The sequence below is a fragment of the Delphinapterus leucas genome, chromosome 6, assembly GCF_059928025.1.
Source record: "Delphinapterus leucas isolate spDelLeu-1000000601 "Yukka" chromosome 6, BTC_Dleu_Yukka2, whole genome shotgun sequence".
NCBI lineage: Eukaryota > Metazoa > Chordata > Mammalia > Artiodactyla > Monodontidae > Delphinapterus > Delphinapterus leucas.
Window position 1 is genome coordinate 7,957,393 of NC_143134.1, and position 17,998 is coordinate 7,975,390.

Here is a 17,998-nt window from a genome sequence, read left to right on the forward strand (position 1 = left end):
AAAAGAACTTTTCTAGCTAGTTTGTGATGTATGCTTTTTAAAAATCAAGAAACAGATTAAGAATCCTGTACGCTACCATCTATACCCCAGAAAATCATTAAGGAACAGTTTAATTTGGTTGCAAGATTCTTTATTTTGTAAACTATACATAAACAGTAAAAAAGAAAATGCATTTTACCTTAAATATTACATAAAGTTAACATTAAAGATTTTTTTCTTAGTGTATATAAATCAAATGGAAAGAATCCAACAACTTTATTTCAGTGGATTGTATACTGGGAAACCAGCTGACCCACTGTTTAAATGGTGACACCAGTGTGTAACACCCAACAGGTTTTTCCACTTTTATTATGGGCACAAAACCATAGGTCTGATATCCTTAAAAGCGATGGTGTACCAGAAGGGCTACATGATTAATTAACATGCTAACTTAAATACAACAATTAAAGTAAGTTTTGTTGCAGTTAAATCTTAAATGCTACTCCACACAATAATCATAAACAAGTCCACATGGTAACTATGTAACAGTAGAAAAAAGAAAGAAAGTATTCTATTTTCTTCATTCCAGCAGCAGTACCGGGACTGGTATTAATTCGTGATTAGGTGTGCCTATCTATGCCTAATGTCCTATGTGGGGATGCATGCTGAAACCTTTCTATTTCTATTTTGCAAGGCACCATACAGTATGTTCTCTAAGTTTCGACACTAGTAACAAAAATGGCATAATTCTTAGATTAAATGCAAATATTTATCTAACATAGGAAATAAAATAAGAATGAAGATTTTTAAGTTTGATATTGGGGCAAATGACAAACTTTTTGTAAAAATACGGTTTAAAAGAATCTTTCCCTTTGTCTTTCTACTTTAAGTTCTGCACCCTAAGTTGCTGGTCAGAAAGATAAAGAAACCTAGAAAGATAAAGAAATCATGCTGGTTAAGATTATCAAACAAATCAACATGAGACTGCTGTCTAAATTAAAATAAAAATTAGAAAGGACAACTATGTTTTTAACTTTCAAAATCCACGTTTTTTCCCTACTGGCCATTTTGTAAGATATCTGGTCACATCCAGAATAACTTCAGAACTAAAAACATCACTAAAACTTCAGAAGTAAAAACACACAAACATGGTGGAGGTCTCCAGGATGGTGACTTCGTTCTTCTCACTTTGTGCTATTCCCTCACTCACCTCTATATCCCTCCAGCTCTGGGAAGAGTCTACTTGGAAACTGCAATTAAGGTCATGCATATTTTTATAAAATCCTTAGGATCCAGGTCACTAGTATGTTATTGTAGATTCAACTTAGAATTTCTCCCAGAAAAATATCACATATGACCTCAAGCACTGGCTGTTTTGTTTGTGGCAGACTCACAGAGATCAGTAGCTCTTCATAATTTTCTCTTGTCTGGCTAGACTCCATATGTGTTCTCTTTTTCATATAAAAACTCAAAGTAAATGACACTTCTCTAAACATAAAGTTCTATGACTTTAGTTGCAATATTTGAAATAATTATACAAAATATAAGTGAGTTTTAGAATCATTTTGTTTTGGGGCAGGAAGGTACTCAGTAGGGGATCACTTGGTAAATAAAAGAAACGTAGAATTTGTTGCTCTCAGCTCTCATCCATCAGATGTATCCATCCTGGTCACCACCATCATCTTCATCCCCTTCATCCTCATCATCATCTTCAATGTCATCTTCATCGTTCATAATGTCATCTTCATCGTCATCAGCAGCCCATTCACGGAAATCTCCACTTGCAAAATCTCCAGAGATCTCAAAATCAATAGCTTAGGAGAAAAGTAAACATCAATGTTATGTGACTGAGTGGCAGGATGATTTCTGAGGGTCAGAAAATTCTGATGAAAATTGAGGAAATTAATAAACTGAGTCACTTTGCTGTATACCTGAAACTAACACAACATTATTAATCACCTATACTCCAAGAACAAAAATATTTTTAAAAGATAAATAAAATAAAATTTTAATTTGCTCTTTAGCTTTCTTAACAAAAATAAGGTAAGATTCATTCTTTGTCATTTGTTAAAATATACGGTGCTAAAAAGCGGAATTGTTGCTGAGGTCTGATATGTACGATTTCCAGTTCAGTAATATTGAGCTCAGCCCAGGTTTTATAAAGTCCATGTCAAACTTTGAATTTTACGAAGAATTGAGAACTTCCTCTCTTAGTGTGTAGGCAAAATAGTTGCCCCTCAAAGATGTTCACTTGCTCATGGCTGAAACCTGTGACTGTGTGACCTTACACGGTAAAGGGGCTCAGGAGATGTGATTAAATCACGGGCCTGGAGCTGATAAGGTTACTGTGGGTAACTGGGGTGGGCCCAGGTGATCACCTGCATCCTTAAAATCAAAGAACTGTTTCCAGATGAAGTCAGAGGGCAGTGTGATTACAGAAGAACAGTCAGAAGATGGGCCAAGGAACGTGAGTGGTCTTGGGAGAGGACAGGGCCAGGAAACACTGTCCTCGGGAGGGAGCCTCAGAAGAACCAGCCCTGAAGACACCCTGACCTTAGCCTGGAGAAGCCCATGCTGGACATCTGATGTTCAGAAGTGTAAGATCACACATCTGTGTGGGTTAAGCCACTAACTTTGAGGGATTTTGTTGCAATAGCAACAGAAAACTAACACGGCCAGTAGGTATTTTAAAAAAAGGTTTAGTAATTTATAATGACTATGGAGGCAATAATGCACACATATCTCAGAATGTAATCATTTCCCAACTCCCCTAGTACCAGTGTGTTTATTTTCTACCCTTTCTAATATTTTGGTCTAATAATTCTTTGGTAGCTAATTATAGCAAATCCTATTAATGTCATCCAGTGCTTATGAACTGATCGATTTCACAATACAACACACTGAAGTTCGTATCTTTTGTGAAGAAAATGTTATTTGTACTCTTCTACTTCTTGTATTTTCTTAAAAATTTCAACATGCCAAGAAAACTCACAGGTCACATTCCCAAAACCATTTCCCTGTCACCTATTGAATTCATCTCCATATAATTATTATTTATAAAATAAACACCTGAAATTCTTTATCCATCACGGATAACTGAAATAACTGATAGTGCAACTCATTCAAACTATGTGTTACAAAGCTGTGTTCTCCACATGTAACAAGTATGTAATGTAGCTACTGAGTACTGCACTCCATCGTACGGAATCTGAAAACACTGGCCGAAAGCCAAAACCAAGCTATTAAAAGTGTTGTGGAATAAATAAATGCAGAACAGGCATTTAAGCATTAAACGCGATTGCTTTTATATACCGTTTACCATTTATCTGTTTCTAAACAATCACAGTGTATCAGTTTAAAAATTGCATAAAGGAGAAAGCTAAACATTTTCTGAAATACAAGACTGACCAAGTACTTTGTTTACATTTTGGTCATTTGTATTAGTTGAAACATAATCCATTAATTTCGTCTGTGTGTGTGTGTGTGTACAGCTAAGTGGCTTTTGTAGTGAAAACTCTCCACGGTACAAACAGAAATACTCACTTGAAACCTGCATTCTGAAAAAATATTTCATGAAAGACAAAAGACATCACACTTAAAACTTTACAATGTGTGTGTGTTATGCTCAACTTAACTGTAATTTTTTTTAGGTTTATATGTAAAATGCATGCTCAGAAAAAGAACTAGAATATTAATTATAATTACCCTTCAAACAATTAAAACTATATTTTCTCACCCAAACATAAGGAAACATGCTCACACAGCTGCAATTTATGGACCTTTACTTTAAAAAGGTTATTTTTTCTTTCATTGGTGCTCCCATGTTCTCCCTGAGTGACCTTCTCCAAAGGCACACAGATGGGAGGGTGCTGTGTGGTGACACGGCAACCACCAGGGCCCGGTGACTGGGCCCAGGATGGATGACACAGTCTGCCTTACCCGAGAGGAACACGGAAGGCATGCGACATCCTTCCCGTACTTGAAGGAGTAAAAGTGGCCCACCTTTCATTATTCTTCCTTAAAATACCTAAGTTATGCAGTTCTACTTGTTAGTTATACAACTTTTTCTAACATGCTAGGAGTGAGCCTTCCTGTCCCCCCCACGCCCAGTACACTCCGTAGGGTTTGCATAGAGCTGGGCAGAGAATGCGACTCTCCAGCACTTATCCTGCGGGGGAGAAATCGTGGCACGCGCGGCCCTCCTCCTTACCACAGTCTGCTGCACCGCGCCTCCTGGACCCCACGACTTCCCTTCCGTATCGGTCCACACACCAGCACTGCCCAGCGCTGCCGTGGCACTGTGTCGGCTTGTAGTAACCATCTGCGTCACACTGGGGGACGTACTGTCCTGTGAGACACGCACACGTGGTAGGAACAAGGGTCACCAACCATGCACTGACTCACTCAAGACACACACATACGAGCTCCGGCTCCAGGCTACGAGCTACGGTGCAGGTAGAACAAAGCAGGCGCTGTCATAGTGAACTTGCATTTCTTCTGTTGAGCAAAGTTACTGTCTTGTCTTTTTAATCACTCTGCAAAGGGGGCTGTTTCCAGATGTACAATATACAGAATGAGAGCCGATGAACGCCACGCATGATAAGTCACCCAGACCACTCAGCAGGGCATATGATACCCTTCACCGTCTCATCACTGCCGATTTTTGACTTTCATTTCCCCAAATTTTCATTCATGTATCCTCAGCTCTTTCCACATCAAGCTGTTTTCTACAAATGCAGTCCTGCTTCATCTCTCTATGCATCTTCTCCTCACCTGGAATCCCTCTCCTTCCCTCCCTCTTGCAATGTAAAACTTGACTGAAATGTGACCCCCTTCTGTTAGGCTGGAGGGTTTCTGATATATTTCTTCCATCGTGTGTGTCTCTCAGTGCATGCGTTCACCACTGCTCTGTGGTATCCTCTGTATTGGGAACTTTCGGTTCTCTTGATTTTGATTGCTATACGAACAACTCACACTCAGTCTAGCGGGAAGCTAGACACTTAGTTTCATAATATAATATCTAACATGTACCTGGCACACTGCTAGTGATAAGTGTGCAATAATAATTGAGAGGTGAATTCACATTCTTCAATAAACACTCCCACGCTACAGTGTAAGCTTCAGGAGATTAGACAATTTTCTTGTCTTTCCTGACCAACCGTCTGCTCAGTGACCAGATACACTATAGTTACTTGGTGAAAGAAAAAAGGAAAAACAATGACTAATAAACACATAAAACATGAAACTGTTCCATTTAGTCCTGCAACAATATGCGATCATTATTTAACCCCTTAAAAAAGTTTCAAAATTCTGATATATAAATAATCAATTTAGTTTGAAAATTATAATTCATTTGAAGGATTTGAACTTCTGGTCTTCGAGTGAGGTGGACCGGATATCACCAATATGGGAAACTCGAGAACACCTTCTGTGGATTTATAACACCTTCTGTGGATTTATAGCAGGAAAGATAAGGAAGATTTTCAATATTATTATCTCTACCTCTTAAAAAATACCATAATTTGACATACTTGACATAAAAATGTTAAGATGGACAGTTAGTGTGGCCATTTAATTTGTTGTCTCCGCCAGTACACTTTGGAAACAGAAGAGCATTATTAGGAATTAGCCTAGAAATGCAGACACCAAGACAGCTTGCAGCCTGGATGCATCGCACCTGCTACCGCATAACAGTGGACAGACTGTCAGAGAAGGACGCTTTCCTACCCATTTCAGAAGGAATATTGAAGGGTCAGTGCTCTCTAGTAATGACTTTCATTTTTATTACGTAAGATGAATAAAGGTGACTCCTCTCAACTGGGCTCTAAATATGTTTTCATTTTACGTAACATCAAATAATCAAAGCCTGGATGTTAATAGCTTTTTGTCACTAAGAGACCTTGACCAAGTCGAAGATATTTTCCCGTTGAATGTCAATGGCTTTTCCCAGTGCACATGAATGAACTTCGATTTGTAGAAAGAAACAAACCTAGGTACCAAGGTAACATTTCCACCTGTGAGCTGGAAAGGTGCATCTTGTAACAGAGTTAAAAGAATTGTGATACATTGTAGTTTTTATCTAATGATGTGGCTTCACATCTAAAATGCTGTATTAAAAAATTTAGTCTATTTATTTTGAACTGTGAATTTTCAAGTAATACGAAAAATTTTCTCATATAAACATATAATATTGTAATTACAAAGACAGCATATCATAATACAGATTAATCAGATCTAAAACCATAAAATTATGTGCCACTAAATACACAAGAGCATTAACATACATGAAAAACAACAACAACAAGTGTTGCATATGTGGTGTTCTACACTGTATGCTAAAATAGAAAAAAGGACATGTGTGGACAAACTTGTGAAATCCACATAAAGTGTGAGGCTTAATTAATAGGATTATAGCAATGTTAATTTCTTAGATTTGATAAATATATGATAATCTATACATGGTAAGATGGTAACTTTAGATGAAGCTGGGTAAAAGATACATGGAAGCTCTACTGTATTTATAAAATTTCTGAATCTAAAATTATCCCAAAAAGAGTGTACTGAAAAATTGTATGTTGACAAAAATAAAGAAAATAATCATATGTAATAGTTTAACAATCAGTTAATAGCCAAGCATTCTAATATTTCAAGGCTTTGGGTGAAATTTGGAATTATCTATGTATCTATTTATCATCTAATACATATACTGACTTAGTAAAAGTAAGTTTATAAAAAGTGCTGATGAGAAACTAAAAAATCTGTTCCAATTTTCCTGAGGAACTCAGCCCATGCTTTTAACCATCTCTCTCTCCCTCCCTCTCTCTTCCCCTCTCTCTACATACATACATACCATCAATTTGTGAACTGTCAACCACAGAATTAGAACCGAAGTTTCTGCTGCTTTACCTTTAGCATTGTTTAAATTTCTTTTTTACTTAATAACTTTCAAAATGAGCATTATATTAGGGTAATAAAACAGACATCATATCTTTCAATAGGTAAGATAATAAAAGTAAGGCTAATGACTTTCAAAAACGTCATAAATTTTGTTGCCGAAATTTAGTGAGGTCCCCGTTTGTTGGATAAATATCGATTTTGTGTTGCTGTTTCCCGAGGGTTATTTATGTAAGCAGTAAAGGTGTCAGAGAGTGATCCACAACTCACCAAGGAGCTTCTTCACCCCGAGCCGCTTCTGAATACTGCCGAGCTCTGTCTGGCAAGGTGGGTCTGCAACGGCATTAATGTCACCTCAACGGTTATAGGTAAACAAAGAGGGGGTGATTTTTATGTTACCAAACCTTAGTTAGATTTACAAGGCTTTAGAAGACACGTTACGTATCAACTGTTTTACTTATGGAGACACATACAAGTAGATACATATACATGTATATACACACACATCCATCTACACCTACCTCTATGCCTACACCTACCTCTATACCTACAGTACATCTGCACCATCATGTACATGTATGTCATCTACATCATCTACATCTACATCTGCACCTACATCTACATCATCTACATCTGCACCTACATCTACATCATCTACATTTACACCTACATCTACATCATCTACATCTGTACCTACATCTACATCAACTACGTCTACATCTACAACATCTACGTCTACATCTACACCTACATCTACATCATCTACATCTGCACCTACAACTACATCATCTACATCTACATTTATGTCTACTTCTCTATAGAGAGGCTTTTCTACTTATTGTTTGATTATCTTAATTTCCTCAGAATGACAGAATTGGATGAAAGAAAGGAGAATGGTATAAAATACTTATAGGATGGAAAATGGTTCTTTTCATTGACTTTTAAAAGGTCAATCAACTCTCTGATGTAAATACAACTGACAGGTTGCTTCCCAAACTAACTGATTTTGTTTTCCCTCATTTAAAACCGTTTCTACAATCAAGAGAAACAGCTTCACATTGAAACATAATCTAGGAAAACGTGAATGCTTCCAAGTTATTCAGAGACACTGTTATAAATTTTGATACTGAATAACACTGACAGGCTTCAGTCTTTTCAGTTTAACCCAGATGTTTGCAGTATATACCCAATATGGAAACAGGATGTAATATACAATAATTTCTGAGAAGCCATCTTTAAAAATAATAAACTTAGAACATTAAACCAATTTGGAAATAAGTATATGCCTATTTTTCAAACTCTTTAAAACCACTTAGAAGGAGATTAGTTTCAGAGAAGTATAAAATTCTAAATAGACATAATATAGTTTGGCTTATTATATTGAATTATATATTTTCTAATATATATACATATTCTTATCTGAAAACAGTTCAATGTACTTTAGACTCTTATTGTAAAAACTTGCTGTTAATACTTGCTATATAAAAACTGTACCACAAACTACTGAAACAGCAAAACAATAAACTAGTACTTGCTCCACTACAACTTTTTTAGTGAAAAGGCAAGATATAATTCAAATAATTTAAGAATTTTTTACCAAACCAAGCTCACAATATGCAATTATTAAATCTGCATGTAAGCAGCAGAGTGGAAAGAGACCATGAGACAAACAACTAGGTATGTATTTTACAGTTTAATATGTCAGGCCAACAATGCTTTTCCTGGAGGAATCAAAAATGTGAAGAAAAAGTAATTTGCTTGAAAAACCTGATTACCTTATCGTTCTACTTCACACTGATACTGGCTCAACTGACCCCTTTGTTTTTTCTAATAATTTGTGAGTCTTATATTATTAACAGAATAGGAATGAAGTTGCATAATATGGGCTTATAGAGTAGACCTAAAATTTACTGCCCTCCAAATATGACATTTAAAACCAAGAGGAAAGATTCTAGCTGAAGTTTCAATACTACATTGAAAGCAACTCTTCTCACTGCTATGGGACAGTTATTGTAAGTAGAAGCGATATTTCTCTTATCTTCCTGTGGGATTGCCCGAAATCAGGCACGTCTGAGTCTGACTCTCCCTGAATAAACCTGGGGCAGCCACAAACTGTGTGATGGGGAACCTGCCAGATTTCGAGAGAAGTCATGACAGATTGGGCTGTTCCACTACATACGGTACTGGATTGTGAATATCTATCCAGTGCTCTGTCTGGTCTTTGACTCAGGTACACTCGGAGGGCGTGACTGAGATTTCGCCTGTCATTAAACTCTCTTGCAAACAACTGATGTAGATGAAAGGGCAGTGAGGTGGCAAAGTACATGAAGGTTTGGACACGATTAGGCACAAGTTTATACACAAGATTTATTTCCCCCAATCTAATGGTGATTTGACTTTATGGAAAATTCTGATTTTATATGCTTAAAATTGTATGAAAATCATGAGTTATAAAATACAGGCTTTAATGTAATCATTAAATTTACGAGTAGTTATTCCCAACAGTAGTTTTAAAAAATAAGAAAAAAAAAGAATTAAAATCTTTTACTAGTTAATTTCAAAATGCTGTTTTTAAAAAAATTAACATTGTTCATTGTTTTGCATCCTGAATTTAAAACCTCAAAGCCTTATATCGGAACCATTCACACATTATCTATATTATGAATGGATAACTGTCAATGTAATGATAACAATGCATTTTTATTTTCCCACACAATTTTGAACTGAATAAAATGTCACTGGGAAAAATAAATAAGGAAATATCTCTATGTTTACAACAGTAATATACAAAGGTGTTCTTTCTATACTCACAACTAGTTATTTCTAGGGAGTATATTTCTATTAGCTGTCAAATATAGGGATACAAGGTGATGTCAAAACTGCTAAAAAGGTAGACATTGCAGAGGTGTGTGCGTGACCCAGTGGGTGCCACACACACCTGCAGGCGGTGCCACCTCCCTGCGGGGAGGGCACCCGGACCAGCTCAGCCTCTTTCTCAGGAGGCCTCTGCCCAATCCCTTTCCTTCATGGAGCCTCTCACAGAATGGATATACTTAAATAACTTTATCAGGTTTACTTCGTGCAAATTTCAAATATTCATAATACCAAAGGACAACATTGCCTGTACTTAATATCTTTCATTAAGTTAAAGAAAAACATCCTTTGTAAAACTAATGCAGATGACGCCCGTTCTGGCATTTCCTCCTGTGGCTGGAAAGCATAAACGACCTCGAAAGATGCGACAGTCGTCCCATCGGGTGCACCACTGGCCGGAGTCCTGCCCTGAACAGGATTTGCCAGCAAGCTGCCTAGGGGCGTCTCTCAGCGTTTTATGTATGAGGACTTCGCGAAGTCTGAACGTAGAGGTAAAGCTGCCGGAGATGCAAACCACTATCAATATATACAGGATGGATAAACAACAAGGTCCTACCGGAGAGCACAGGGGACTACATTCAATATCCCAAGATAAACCATAATGGAAAAGAAAATGAAAAAGAATACACATCTATATCTACATATATCTATAACTGAGTCACTTTGCTGTACTGTGGAAATCAACACAACATTGTGAATCAACTAGCCTTCAATAAAATTTAAAAAAAAATAAGAGGTACAGCTGCTGGAGAAAGAAGTTCAGATCCCCGTCCCCTGCGCTCATTCTACAACATGAAGGACTTGAAGATCGCTAAGTGTCATCCTCAGCCGTGGGCGAGATCGTTACATTCTCACAGGGCTGTATGAGGGATAAATGATTTTATGTGCCCGAAAGACGACATGGCCCTGAATAAATGTTAATGTACTTTCTCTTTCCTGGATCTTACACAACAGGACTTTAACTGAAACAGCAACTAATAAATTGAGGTACTTTTTTGAGTAGGGGCTTAAAAGATATTTTATGAAAGTAAGTTATTAACACCTAAGGTAACAAAAATCCCAAATTAATATTTTTCCTACTTATTCTTTTCTAAGTAATTAGAATGAAATCACACAAACCACCATCATATCCATTTTGTGTTGCTTAATTGTCATGATTTCAGAAAATCAGTCATAGAAACAGATATGCATTTTAACTAATTACAAGCTCTTTCCAGGTTACAATTTTTTTCCCTTGGAAAACTACAAGTATTTCGCTTGCCTGAAATTTTATATTCTCAACCTCATTTATTAAACTTTTGAAATTAAGCTTAATTTATTTTTGAAAGGCATTTTTTTTAAAAACAACACTATTACTTTATTTTTCAGATATTTTCCAACAACCATACAACTATAGTCCTGATTGCAGTTTTAAGTCAACCTGGATTAATAACACCCCATTATACATTATTCTCTCCTCCTCTCTCTCTATATATATGTACACACATACACACACACATACATATATTACTCTAATTATAATGAACTTAAGAATTTGTTGTTTTTATTGAATAAACAGGAAAAGCACATTCTTTATAAGGTGAAACATTTGAAAAAATGTTTTTAATGTTTATTCTTTTCCATGAAATTACTTAATGAGCTAACTCCATAGTCAGTTACCCTGATAGAGCTTTTGTAATATTTTCTAGCATATTAATGAATGGAATTAGCTAAACTCTCCTAAGCATTTGGGAAGTTGTATAATCGTTTATCAGGTACTAAATTATCTCTACTGTGTATTAAATGATCTCAGAGGATGTCTTCATGTGACTACGAAGATTTTGATACTTTGGAAGTAAGTATCAAGAATAATAAATGAAAGCAGAATCTTTTGGGGACCTTTAATCAGTTCTACGAATATCACTGCAAAATCTAGGAATGTTTTAAGGTAAAAATATTTAGTTCTGCAGTAGAAACATTCAGAGTTATTCAGAATATTTTAAAATGTTCATGTATAAACACTTGGACATGCTATCATGATAATCAAAGAAAAATTAAAATAACATGTGTCATCATAATAAAAGACCATGTCCCTTTACGGTAGTTTACCTGGATTTACTTTTTTATACTGTAAATCAGCAGTCCCGAATCTTTATGGCACCAGGGACCAGTTCCATGGAAGACAATTTTTCCACAGATGGTGGAGGACGGGGTGGGGGGGAATGGTTCAGGCGGTAATGGGAGCTACGGGGGTGGGGGGGATGGTTCAGGTGGTAATGTGAGCAGTGCGGAGCGGCTGTAAATACAGATGAAGCTTTGCTCGCTCGCCCACTGCTCACCTCCTGCTGTATGGCTCAGTTCCTAACAGGCCACGGACCAGTACTGGTCCGCGGCCTGAGGCTTGGTGACCCCTGCTGTAAATGATTTAAGGGTACACTAGTCATTTAAACCAGGGCAAAACTTTATAGGGGTATTCAGTCACCTAAAAAGCACATATGCAATAGTGTAAGTCAACAAGTGTGTGTTTGTGTCACTATGTGAGTCTGTGTTTGTGAGTTTGTGTGTGTGTGTGTGTGTGTATGATTTAGAATATTTTAACAAATCCAATCTACTTTTTAAACTCTGTTTAAAGTGGTTTATAAACACATTAGTGGTTTAATCTATGCTACAAACCCTGCTGTTGACTCACTGCTAATCAATTTACGCGTAAGCATGTCACCCCTAATCACTGAACTATTACTAATATATGAAAAAGTAATTGTGATAGTAAAATGACTGATATAATGTGCTGGCTTCCATATGAAAACCTGGGAATCATTAACACAGATTAGAGTAGCTTGTTCATTCTGATAGCTGTCAAGGGCTTTAAAAGACAGTGACAATAGCAGATGTTTCATGTTAGACTAATTCCCAATTTGTTTTTCAAAATTAGCATCAAAGTTACACATGTCATTTTTTCTTAGTTTCCCCAAACTTTATCATAATTTGAATGTTTTGGGTCTATTTCCCTTAGACACAATTTTAGTTATCATTTGGCTGATTACATAAACATGGCTTCAATTTTCCCTTACGTTACCGTTTCCTACTGAAGCAGGACCCATAAAGGACAAGCCTCATCCAACCCTTCAGGCTGCCTCGCCTCTCCTGGGGAATCGAGACTCTTTCTTTGCTAGTGCATTTTCATAAAGCTAAGTTATCTAAAAAGTTTGAAAGGCTAAGTCATTTTAAAATCAAAAGTGTAAAAATAACTTTATGGTGAATGCTGTGGTTCATTTGGCTCATTTAATAAGATCACAAAATAGAACATTAAAACTCCACAGCGTAGTGATAAAAAACCCATTTATTTTACACCATGGGCAAAGCAGATAGCAAATTAATTTAAATGATTACTTTTAATATCTCTGTTCTCATATCTCTGTGTTTCTTGGCGGTTCATAATGGAAACTATAATGAAGTGCATTAATAAAAAGTATTAATTACTATTTTTCATGTCATTTAGCGTGTTTTGCATCCCTGAGTTATACTGTTCAACGTGCTGCTTATTTGCTCTTTTATTAAACACTCTAATTGGAAAACTATTCCTCACAATGAATGGGGTGTCACATACTGGTTTTTTTTTTTAATTGAAAAAAATTAAAAAAAAATTTTCCTTGGAGTGTAGTTGATTTACAATGTTGTGTTAGTTTCAGGTGTACAGCAAGGTGAATCAGTTATACACATGTACATATGTCCTCTCTTTTGTGGATTCTTTTCCCATTTAGGCCACTGCAGAGTATTGAGTAGAGCTCCCTGTGCTGTACAGCAGGTCCCTATCAGTTACCTATTTTATACATAGTGGTGTGTGTATGTCAACCTCAGTCTCCCAATTCCCCCCCAAACCCTTTCTCCCTGGGAGCCAAAAGCTTTGTTTTCTGCACGTGTAACTCTGTCTCTATTTTGTAAATTGAGGACAGGGTACAAATGAGCTTGTCTGTAGTGCATGGCTTTACTGCACGGACAAGATGGCCTTTGGCTCGGTACCTTGTTGCCTCTGGAAGCAGTAGCACCACTCGTTGTTGGAGATGGAGCTGTCCTTGTACGTGTCACAGGAGCTGAAGAAGGCCTCCGCGCACCGCTCGTTCTTATCCAGGTAAATGCTCCCAAGCTCCGACTGGTCCAGGAGCAGGTCGTAGTTTGTATCAAGTCTGTTAAACATCCAGCCGAGTGAATCCTTGCAAATTGGTAAAATACTGGTATCAAATCCTAAAGGCAAAGATGGAAAGATATTAGCTAAACATGAAAGTTGCCATCAGCAGCAAGCAAAGTAAAGAAGTGTCACAGCGGGTTTGTAAGAACAAATCTGACTCCATGTTAGATCTGTTTCTTTTTCATTAACCTTTGTACTCTATTGCTTTTGCTACAGTTAAGAATGTTGCCTACAGCCTAACATACACAGGATAGCCCAGTTCTCAAGACTCTGACCTTTAAGGGGGTAAGATTTTTCCATTCATATAGAGACAAAAAGTTGCCCAACAGAGAATAACATTTGTCTTGTTGGAGGTTTACAGGAACATCGTGACCTGACCTGCGTGGACAGATGCAAGAACAAGGATTCTGACACCATGAAGTTCACAACAACCAGCCACGCCCCTCCCCCACCTGCCTTTAAAAATGCTTTGCTGAAACCCTTCTGGGAGTTTGGGGTTTTTTGGGCATGAGCCACCCATCGACTTGCTTGGCCCTGCAATACACTTTTCTCTGCTCCAAAATCTGACGTTTCGATTTGTTTGGCCTCACTGTGCGTCACACATACGAATGTGCAGTCAGGTTCCTTAGGGCACCTACTCAACAGTCAGAAGTCGGGCTTACATCCACCTTGAGTAACTGGTGTCAGAGTGAAGTGGGGTAGTAATATACACCTCTCAGGATAGCTGTGAGAGTTAACTAACCAGAATATAAGGCGCCTAGTACTACTAATAAGTCTTTCATTCAGTGGCAGTTACTACTGTAATTATATATTATTTACTATTCTTTTTGCTGTTCAGGCTTTTTCTGAATAAATATGCTAGACACATGCCTTGCTAGGTGGATATAGCTATAACTGAATAATAATACCCTACTCGTAAAGAAATAAAATTCATTTTTTATTCAAAGAAATGAAAATGCCCTTTGAACAAAAGTATAATTAACACGTAATAAATAATAACTTCAATAACGCTCTGTATCTTGGTACAACCATGGTGACCGTGATAGTTCACAAGTAATATCCAGAGCAAGAAGAACCAGCAGGTACTTTACACACTGCTCTGCCTTCTGCTTCCCACAGGCAACTTTTTAAGCACACAGCCACTAGAGTTAGGCAGCAGGGTGCACTGGCAGCAGATGTGCATCAGAGCCACACACCACTGAAGTGTGGGTTACCCGGGTCAGCTGCTGACCTCGTGAAGGCCCGGTGTCCTAAAAAGCAGCAGATGCAACGTCAGCGTGTGAAGCGTAACTGAGAAATTGACTTTCAACTCTTCTTATCTGTCAGGTTTAAGCTACCTTGAACGCGGGTTTTGTCACCCGGTTTTTGTTTTATTTGCTACTTTTCATGCACTGCAAGTGAAAAATACAATACTCGCGTCACTGGTATGGAAGAGAGGGTGTGTTTGGAGATATGATGGCTTTCTGAAGACCGAGCATCAGAAAGACTGAACCTTCAACGGCAGGGGCTGAGGAGCCGTTGAACCGTTTACGAGCGGAACCCCTCTCGGGGGTAGTGACGTGTATGTTCTAATAGTTACGTGCACTATCTTGATAATTTTAGTCTGTTGAAATTCGAGATGCAAGAATAAGTGCAGATATAGATATTGAAGGTTTCCTGTTCAAATCCTATCTAGCATTTTAAGGATACTTAGGATTAAAAATGAAACAGGACTTAAACAATTCATAATTTCACCGCCTTTTCAGGGTTTATTTTACTAATAAATTCAGAGTATATTTAGTGCTTTCTACCTGTGCATCACTGTCTCGCAATGGGGGCCAAAGGTAAAGTGGTATTGTGACACTTTCATAAAAGCAGAGAGACAGAAATTCAGTGGTTTTCTCACTGTTTGTATTTTTCTTTGTAAAATTGTTTGTAGAGCCAAACAGAATTCTCCCAAACAAACAGACAGAGAGCAAACACGAACTGCTCAATTCCTATTGACTTTCCAGGTCTTGACCCTGGCTCTGAGAATGCAGGGTTCAAACATACAGACAAGACCCCATTCTCTTAGAGTTTATTTTGAAAACCAGCCTGGTTTGAGATATTGGTTGAAACTGCCTCTTACCACCCAAAGTTGTCAAATGCCCAGGGATAACATGAAGAAAGCAACCTGCAGAAAAAGATATACTAAAGTCTGTAAAACCATTCAAAGAACTGAGTTCGGGGTGTGAGATTCTGGTGTGCCTTGGACCCTACCCTTCCGTCCCCAGCTCATTTTAGGAGGCAACGGAGAAACTTAACTGCCTTCAGCAAGATCTTTTTTGACCCACCTCCTAGAGTAGTGAAAATAAAAACAAAAATAAACAAATGGGGCCTAATTAAAAGCTTTTATACAGCAAAGGAAACCATAAACAAAATTAAAAGACAAACCACAGAATGGGAGAAAATATTTGCAAACAATGCAACCGACAAGGGATTAATCTCCAAAAATACAAACACCTCATGCAGCTCAATATCAAAAATCAAACAACCCAATCAAAAAATGGGCCGAAGACCTAAATAGACATTTCTCCAAAGAAGACATACAGATGGCCAACAAACACATCAAAAGATGCTCAACATCACTAATTATTAGAGAAATGCAAATCAAGACTACAATGAGGTAGCACCTCACACCAGTCAGAATGGCCATCATCAAAAATTCTACGAACAGTAAATGCTGGAGAGGGTGTGGAGAAAAGGGAACCCTCTTGCACTGTTGGTGGGAATGTAAATTAATACAGCCGCTATGGAGAACAGTATGGAGGTTCCTTATAGAACTAAAAATAGAACTATCAAGTGACCCAGCATTCCCACTACTGGGCATATACCCTGAGAAAACCATAATTCGAAGAGATACACGCACCCCAATGTTCACAGCAGCACTATTTACAATAGCGGGACATGGAAGCAACCTAAATGTCCATTGACAGATGAGTGGATAAAGACGTGGTACATATACACAATGGACTATTACTCAGCCATAAAAACGAATGAAATAGTGCCATTTGAAGACATGTGGATGGACCTAGAGACTGTCATACGGAGTGATGGAAGTCAGAAAGAGAAAAACAAATGTTGTATATTAACGTATATATGTGGAATCTAGAGAAATGGTATAGATGATCTTATTTGTGAAGCAGAAATAGAGACACAGATGTAGAGAAAAAACGTATGGATACCACGGGGGAAAAGGGGTGGTGGTGGGATGAATGGGAGATGGGGATTAAGACACATACACTATTGATACTATGTATAAAATAGATAACCAATAAGAACCTACTGTACAGCACAGGGAACTCTACTCAAGTGCTCTGTGGTGACCTAAATGGGAAGGAAATCCAAAAAAGAGGGGATATATGTATACATATAGCCGATTCATTTTGCCATACAGCAGAAATTAACACAGCATTGTAAAGCAACTATACTCCAATAAAAGTTAATTAAAAAAGAGAAGGAAACTTACCTGCCTTTATGAACAAAAGGTCTTGGAAGAGGAAGAAGGACACTGGGAGTTAGTGATGCGAGTTTATCCCATGCCCCCACCTACTTCTGAAGGGAGGGGTCATCTGGCGAGCCTCCCAGAGCTCTGCACGGGGTGGGGGGTGGGGGGGGCTGCAAGAGCATCCCGTAAATGCACCAGTCTGCAAGGACAGGGAGAGTCTGACCCCCGGGGAAGGCCTGCTTATCTGCTTTTTGATGAGTCCTGTTGCTGCCAAAGTGGGAAAAAGGCAGCTGGAGTACAGCGGCAGGGACGGCTCTGGGTCAAGCAGAGCCTGGAGGCTCACTCTGGATGCTGGGATGCTGAGGTGGATGGGATACAGGGCACCCCAGAGGAGGTGAGCAGAAGCCAGTGGCTGGGGATCAACAAGAGAGCTCCCTGTTGGGAGGAGTGATGGAGGACCAGCGCAGAGACCACAGAGCAAGCGTACCCTGTCCTCAGCACAGTGAGGCTGCAGTGCTGACGTGATCGGACTTTGTTTTATTGGGTGGGCCCAAAAGTGCCTTCGGATCCTCACGTAAAAATAAAAGACACAGTTTTCATTTTCACCAAGAACTTTATGG

General features: G+C 38.1%; 1 protein-coding gene across 5 annotated transcripts in view; it reads right to left on the reverse strand.

Moving 5' to 3' along the window:
- Positions 1-537: 537 nt before the first annotated feature.
- The window catches only part of SPOCK3 (SPARC (osteonectin), cwcv and kazal like domains proteoglycan 3), a 424,772-nt gene continuing 407,311 nt past the window's right edge, over positions 538-17,998 (reverse strand). For all 5 annotated transcript variants that reach the window (XM_089912672.1, XM_089912671.1, XM_089912669.1 and 2 more), the window contains 4 exons: positions 13,747-13,968; positions 7,144-7,206; positions 4,190-4,327; positions 538-1,793 (listed from right to left, as the gene is read on the reverse strand). In XM_089912672.1, the coding sequence (XP_089768798.1) occupies positions 1,630-1,793; positions 4,190-4,327; positions 7,144-7,206; positions 13,747-13,968 (587 nt within the window). In that variant the 3' untranslated portion in view covers positions 538-1,629. The remainder of the gene's footprint in view (positions 1,794-4,189; positions 4,328-7,143; positions 7,207-13,746; positions 13,969-17,998) is intronic.